The 7,139-nt window shown below is 43.0% G+C and overlaps 1 protein-coding gene across 1 annotated transcript; it reads left to right on the top strand.

Annotated features, from left to right (window-relative positions):
- Positions 1-1,042: 1,042 nt before the first annotated feature.
- Positions 1,043-6,671, top strand: LOC123426965 (protection of telomeres protein 1b-like). Its single transcript, XM_045110889.1, has 10 exons — positions 1,043-1,281; positions 3,442-3,575; positions 3,750-3,933; positions 4,563-4,630; positions 4,703-4,791; positions 5,065-5,343; positions 5,428-5,504; positions 5,598-5,656; positions 5,871-6,026; positions 6,177-6,671. The coding sequence occupies exons 1-10, from the start codon at positions 1,047-1,049 to the stop codon at positions 6,390-6,392; spliced, it is 1,497 nt and encodes a 498-aa protein (XP_044966824.1). The 5' UTR covers positions 1,043-1,046; the 3' UTR covers positions 6,393-6,671.
- The last annotated feature ends 468 nt before the right edge of the window (positions 6,672-7,139 follow it).

Raw genomic sequence — 7,139 nt, 5'->3', positions numbered from 1 at the left:
TGGTTGCTACTGTCGAGAGTCGGTGCTCGTAAGACGTACAACATGTGGGCTGGGTACCAATTGAGTGGACCTCTTTGTCTAGTATCATCAGGGGAAAGGCAATGATCGGGTACTTACCTCGGGTATGTTATATACCGCGGGTCGTGGATGACACGGAAGTTTCCTGGATCTCGTGGGTACAACGCACTACCTCTGCAGAGTGTAAAACTATTCGAATAGCCGTGTCCACGGTCAAGGACAGCTCGGTAATCATTCTTAAACTACGTCCAGTCTTTTTCGCATAAACCAAGTATGCGTGTGTTCAATGATGTTATATGAGAGAGAGTTGATATGACCAAGTTTGATGACTTGGCATATCGGGTGAACCCGGAGTGTTCAACCCACAGCAGATATATTGATATATGTAACCTGTTCTTCTAAACACCATCTAGCTTATGTTGCATATCCACATATGATCATGTTTATTCAACTGTTAAGCTGCTATCCATCAGAACTGCATATTACTTGTTATCATACCATATACATTATCCATATCATGGGTTGTTTGCGAGTACATTCAAAGTATTCATTGGCTTGTTACTGATTATTTTATTGACCAGGTATGAGAGAACAGGATATGGTGAAGAGTAACTTGGTGACGTCCCTGCGAGCTAGGACGCTTCCCAGTCAGAGTGCGTGTAGGTTAAGGCTGATGGCATGGGTTCACACTTTCGATCAATATTTCCGCTATTGGTCAAGTTGTTGTGTTGGCCCTCAAGGCCTTATATATGTAAGACTTGACCGCAATGGTCATATATTGTATCAACGGTATGTATGAATGTAAGACTATTATTATTCAGTTTCCATGTGTTTGGTAATCATTGATATCTAGAACCACTGAGCACGTTCATTCAGCGATCTCGACTCGTAAGTCGGGTCCTTATGGGATGGTGATTTTATGTGAACTCGAATAATTGAAATAACAGGACGTATAGCCCGTAGCAACAGGCGGGATAATTCCTAACAGAAGAGGAATTTCGGGCTACAAATGCAAGTCATACTTCTACATGTCCGTTTCGTCGCTCGGTAACGCACAAAACACTATGGAGGCGTCGTCGTCAGCGGCGGCGGTGCGCGAGCAGAAGCGACAGCGCGAGGGAGGCGCGGTTCCATCGATGGCGGCGGGGAAGGCGAAGTACAAGTACCTGTCTATCGCCGACGCTCTTAAGGCCCCCGGATTCCGAGTCTGCATCTTCGCCACCGTCATCGAGATCGGCGCCGCCTTCCGCAGCCGCGGAACCGGTGAGTCTCTCCGCCCCCTTCCCTTCCACTGCGCACCTGCCGTGCGCGTGCTCCTCTAGGGTTTCCATCGCTACCCCGACTGCACTGCTCTGGTGCATTGGGGCTTAGGTTAGAGACTCGGAGTGGTCTTCTGCCGTTGCTTCGTACGCCTTGTAATGCTCAGGCCACCTCTGTCGCACTGGTCAGGATTGTAGAGGGTTGCGAGTCAGTTGATGTAAAATTTCTTCACAAGTGTAACCGCTTGATGCCTAGAGCTCTGCGTCATGCGTCTTCCTAATCTACATTCGATCCACAAACTGTTCTCAGGTCATGCTCTGCAAATTCTGTGGAAGCAGGAAGTCCTGGGGTGATATTTTGTTATTTTTAGCTATGAAATCACAGTACTACATTTGCTTTGATTTGTGAGGTCGTATTGGTTATGATTACTTTAGTTTATTGCTCAATAAAGCTGGTTGCTTTAGCATGAGAAAAACTCGAGCTTTAGCATCTCACACAATGATCATCCCTAAATGAACTCCTTGGTGACATCCCATTAGTGATGGCTTTTGCTGATTTTTTTTCTGTATACGCTACCATGTTTAACTCATGGGTTCCTGAGAATGAACACATGAAAATGCTAAAGCTAACTAGATAGCAGTCGGATTCTGTTCTAAGATCTACATAAAAAGAATGCACAGTACATTCTCCTTTTGCACCGAACTTCCATACTGATATATCTGGTTCCTGGGCTAAGGGGACATCAGTTTCTTGCTGAAGCTGGTGCTGCATCCACATACCCAGAAGCTCCCTATCCAAAATTCTCATAAATCTTACATACCCCATCCTTCATTAAACATACACATTCTTGCCGAATGCTTAAAATCAAAGAAATTTGAAAGCTATATTTTGTATTCCCTTCCCTCCTCCCAGGAACAAGTGGAGTTATCATCCTCCACATCCTTGTGACAGAATGCAAAGAACAGTGGCTTAGGCCCTGTTTGGGATCGCTCCGCTCCATCAAAAGCAGTTCCGCTCCACCAAATCCACTTTGGAGCAGTTTCATACAGGAGTTGTAGCTCTTTCAAAGAGAATGTTTGGCTTTTATCCAGCTCCAGCTTCACGAATGAAAATTTTGGTGGAAAGGATCTACTTGATTGGATGAGAGGGGAGAAACGAAGGGGTATCCACTTACTGGTGGCAGTGGTGGGTAATTTTGCTCCAACTCTAGCTTCTACAATTTTATGGAGCACCTCCTAGAGAGCTTCATAAAAAACAAGAAGTTGGACCCCAGATTCTAGTTTTTTTATGGAGCTATATATTGTGGAGCTACCCCGTTTGGCTTATGTTTTCTAGAGCGGAGCTGAATTTCCTGGAGTAGAGCAGTCCCAAACAGGCCCTTAATCTGCATCAAAATCTGCTAGAAATGCAATTCACGTGATCTAACTTCCATCTGAGAAAGAGTGCCCCCTTGTAAATACTGCTGGCCAGCCAACCAAATGGCATGACAACGTTTCCTGAAGTTGTTAACTTCTTGAGAACTTCCCTTGGAATTCTAGAGAAGTACAACATGTAGGAAGGCGATGCTGCTTGAACAGGAATTATTGGGAGTAAACCCTTCCACGTAAGATAATATTTTTTCTTGCCATCTAGCCAACTCCATTCTACTTTTCCCTCGGTAGTCTTCGACAAAATGGAAAATCTCTCATCTCTCAACTTCATTTCTAAGCAATAGAGCTCACTTCAAATTTCTTTTCAAACCTCAAAGATGTTTAGGCGTAGGATTAGCTTCAAATTTCTAGCCTGCTGTAAATTTTCTGCAAAAAGAATGGTGTCATCTGCATCTTTGAGAATAGACATATCACACAACCGTCTTCCTTTAAATGAGAAACAGTATCCTTTATTAATCCTTCCTGCACTCTTTTTATTGACCAAAATGGCCACACCAACAGATATAATAATATTGCAAAAGGAAGGCAGGATAATGCCCCCCCTATCCCACATCCTTGAAGGCATGGAAGTAAGTTTCTAGCAGGTTAATGCATATATTTTTTTAAAAGGGTGGTTGATGTATATGATAATCTTGTCTTTACATGGCCTAGTGAATTTCATTCTTTTTTATTCCGTTCTGCTTATTGATGAAATCAATGCGATGCCACTGAGTCATGCCTAATGTTTTTGCAGATTTCACTCTTACATTGAGGATAGCTGATCAATCTCGTACATCTGGTATCTCCGTGACTTTCTTTGCTAACAACCCTGGACTACTGCCATGTGTTAGGTCAAGCGGAGATGTCATCAGTCTCCATAATGTTGAGGTATAGGCGAATATTCTTCAAATGTCCACTTCCGTAGTGCCACATTCTATGGCATTTCTGAGAATACAACTTTGTGCTTACATTGTTCCTTTTGTATACTTGTGTGTGCAATTTTCTTCCTTCGTTTTTATTACATATTTGTGGTGACTAGATCATGTCTACTTTTATCTGCAGATAAAATTGCTTCATGGAGAATACTTTGTAACTTTTAACAAAAGGCTTTCTTCGTTTGCACTATTTGGAGGGATGGTATCTACAGAATTCACGCCTTACCAGATTTCTATGAAACATCATGGAAGCGAACTTGACAATCAAATTTTAACCCAGATGAGACTGTGGCTTGTGTATCATCCTCCAGGTGACTCCTAATTTGAACACTACTGTTGTTCATTTCTTTGGTTCACGCATCTACATTATATGTTGTGCAGTGTTACAATCGTGTTGTTTCAAAATTTGCATATCTGTCTCATACCATGGAGGCAAACAGGATTATGAGCTTCCAACTGAGACGAAAACTCTGCTTTTGTCCATCAGACTGGATGGAATCTTGCTGTCACTGTTTTCAAACATTTGCTCCTTCCTTTTAATGTCTATGCACGATCTGATCTAGGCCCCATTCATACACAATGGTTTCATCTCCATAATTATTCTCGTATTTCTACAAGGACAACACTGTTTGGTAAGAATTGATACAGTAGAACTTGCATTCTCGCATTTATCATCTTAGGTAAGGCTGTCTTTGTATGGGTTTCTTTCTAATGTAGTGCCAGTTAAATTTTATATTCACGAATGGTCCCTTTTGTTGGTTTTATCTCCTTGCCATGATGTTGTGTTGTGTAAGTGATTGTCCTAGCATGACTTGCATACAAAATTGTCTAGTGATTTATGTTTTTGTGTTTGCACGGAGATTCTTCAATACAGAATATATTCAGTGTGAGCATCTTTTGTGATATTTGTTGCTGTTTGTAATAGTTTTTTGTACCATAGGTCTGAAAGATCTTGAATTGCAGCTATGGAATATAAAGTCTGATTCTACTTTTGATCTTGTATGCAAGGTAGGTACCTTATTGAATCAAATTCAATTTGATGCTAATTTCAACTGAGGAAATATCTAGTTTTCTTTATAGGTCCTTCATGTCTGTCAAGCTCCCAGTGGCGAATGGATTTTTTATGTCTGGGATGGAACTGATACTCCTGCAACTGAGCTTCAGACACTGTAGGGTTAGAATCTCTTATTATTGTTTAACTTCTATTTTACCAACACACAATAGAAAATATAGTCTGTATAATAATTTTTTTGGATTGCAGTAGTGATTTTGATATATTTATCAGTGCCTTTGTTTGGTTGTTTTGAAGCGAATATAACATCGTTAACTTTGGGTATATGAGCAAGTAGACTTGATTTCTCATAAAGCATATTCTAATCTCGCTGTTCAATTTTTTGAACTAAAATGTGCGCCTCTCTTATTTCTCTTGCTGACTTTTGTAGTTTGGACACGGAAGCAGTTACACCAACCCCTCTGCATCCTGAAGAAGTGCCGCTACCCAGGGAGGTTTTATGCACGCTGCCTTGTGTTGGAACTGTCCTGAGGGTATTCTCAAACAGATTTTCCAAGGAAATACTACACTTGCAAAAGGATATTTACTGGGCCAGGTTCTGCAATATTACTTGCAAACAGGAGTTTGGCATGTGGCAAGGCAGTTTGCTGCCATCTAGTAGAATTCGTCTTTTATCTAATGAAGATGGCAGTGTCGTAGAACGTTTGAAGTAATCTTCTCTTTTCTCATGGATGTTTAGTTCATCTTACATTTCCTTTAGGATTTTTTTTATGAAATGCATTAATAACTCCAGGACGTACGACGGTCGTTTTGCCACCCAAGTTCATCGAGAGCCAATGGCTAGCCTCCACAAGACCTCTAATATTACTGGTATGGATCATAGCCGGATAATTACATGATGCAGATTTGCTGCCATCCATTGTATGCTAAGTCCTGCCATGTGATATTTGCCAATTCTATCAGATGTGGAATTCCAGAGAGCAGGTTACACAACATTAATGGAGTCGCTCACCCATGGAGAGGTAGTACTCATTTCTCAATCACAACATTTTCATCAATTATTCACCAGCTTCACTTGCTCCATTAGTTTAAGTTTATCCCTTGAAGTTTTCAAGAATAGGAGCGCAGTGATGGTGTCTCTTCCAATGCTGCTTTTCATAATCAACACTGACCTAGAAGTGTTGTGAAAAGTGAAAACTAATGCCAGCATCAACATCTCTGTATCTTTTGCGCTAGGTGACGCACAAATTCAAAACCCTGGTCCGTGTGGTGGCGGCGTACCCTTGTCAAGGCAAAGAGCTGCATTCACTATTGACGGGTGATTATTGCCTTCGGCTGACTCTCGAGGATCCTACAGCGAGAATCCATGCATACGTCCACAAGGACGACGCGGTAAGATGTTAATGAGCGGTTTACAATGCACCTCCTCCAGTGTCCACTCTCAGAAGTTACATACACTACATTTTGTGGTAAGAAAGAAGCCACAAGTACCTGAGAAATGGTTGCCTTTTCTGAAACCTGTGTTCATCTTATGAATGTCAGGTGAGCTTTTTCGGCGGTTTCCTCACGCTGGCTGCGCTGACCAGGAAGATGAATAGGCTGCTGGGCGTCCCGGAGCCAGAAGATGCCGAGGAAGGCATCGCTGGGGGCAGGAACCCTCCCTGGATATGGTGCTGCCTGAAGTCGTACCGTCTGGACAAGTACGACCCCTGGGGCAGTAGACGGTATCGGATCTTCGGCACGGAGATCAGGGACTGAGATAGCCGGAAGGTGATCCGTCGATCCGCGACGTGGCGAACCGCCTCGGAGACGGCACTGTGTACAGAGAGAGGTCTGCCTGAATTGACACTAGCCATTCCGGTGCTGCTGCTTGTTCCTAGACTAGAGGAGCCACTTCTGTTGGTGTACTCTTATACTGGATTAGTGCAGTTTTTCTGCAGTCGATGGCATGATGGCACTAGTCACCACTAGTGTGCATCCTGTGTTATCCTGTATGACTTGTGCTCCTACCAAATCGAGAAGTCGATGGCACTAGTAGTTTGCGTGTGTCGTGGGGAAGAGGCGTGAGGAGTTTCCTGGATGGAAGCGCGTTGCAGTTCCCCGCCGGAGGCGTTGGGTTTCGCCGCACGGCACGGCGTTGACGGCCAGGTCGTTCTGTTGACGGTCCGGTCACTTGCTTTCTTAGCGTGCAGGAAAAGGAAATCAAAGCTAGTGGACCGTCCGAGTTTCACACCATCAGTGCGGTTCAGTTTCATGTCATGTTGCTGGATGCCTACTCAACTTTGCGTGCACTGACTAGATCACCCTGCGCTCGACTAGTTCCTCTGTTAGGAGAATAGCTAACTTGCACTAAATTGTAGGTTTACATTAAACTGTACACTTTTTTCTTAGAGGAGGATGATCCCTGGCTTTTGTATCTGGAAGAAAACCACTCTATTAATTATTCACAAAGACCTTAGAGCATCTTCAATAGCTCTATATGAATCCTATACTCGTTTTTCACGG

This window comes from Hordeum vulgare, chromosome 2H (genome assembly GCF_904849725.1).
Source record: "Hordeum vulgare subsp. vulgare chromosome 2H, MorexV3_pseudomolecules_assembly, whole genome shotgun sequence".
Classification (NCBI taxonomy): domain Eukaryota; kingdom Viridiplantae; phylum Streptophyta; class Magnoliopsida; order Poales; family Poaceae; genus Hordeum; species Hordeum vulgare.
The sequence above is the reverse complement of the archived record's forward strand: the minus strand, read 5'-3'. Positions and strand labels throughout refer to the sequence as shown.

Excerpts from the sequence above, each read along its gene's own strand:
- LOC123426965 (XM_045110889.1), top strand. The coding sequence starts at position 1,047 with ATGTCCGTTTCGTCGCTCGGTAACGCACAAAACACTATGGAGGCGTCG. Across the intron at positions 3,934-4,562 it reads GCTTGTGTATCATCCTCCAG|GTCTGAAAGATCTTGAATTG; the intron begins GTGACTCCTAAT and ends TTTGTACCATAG. Across the intron at positions 6,027-6,176 it reads ACGTCCACAAGGACGACGCG|GTGAGCTTTTTCGGCGGTTT; the intron begins GTAAGATGTTAA and ends TATGAATGTCAG.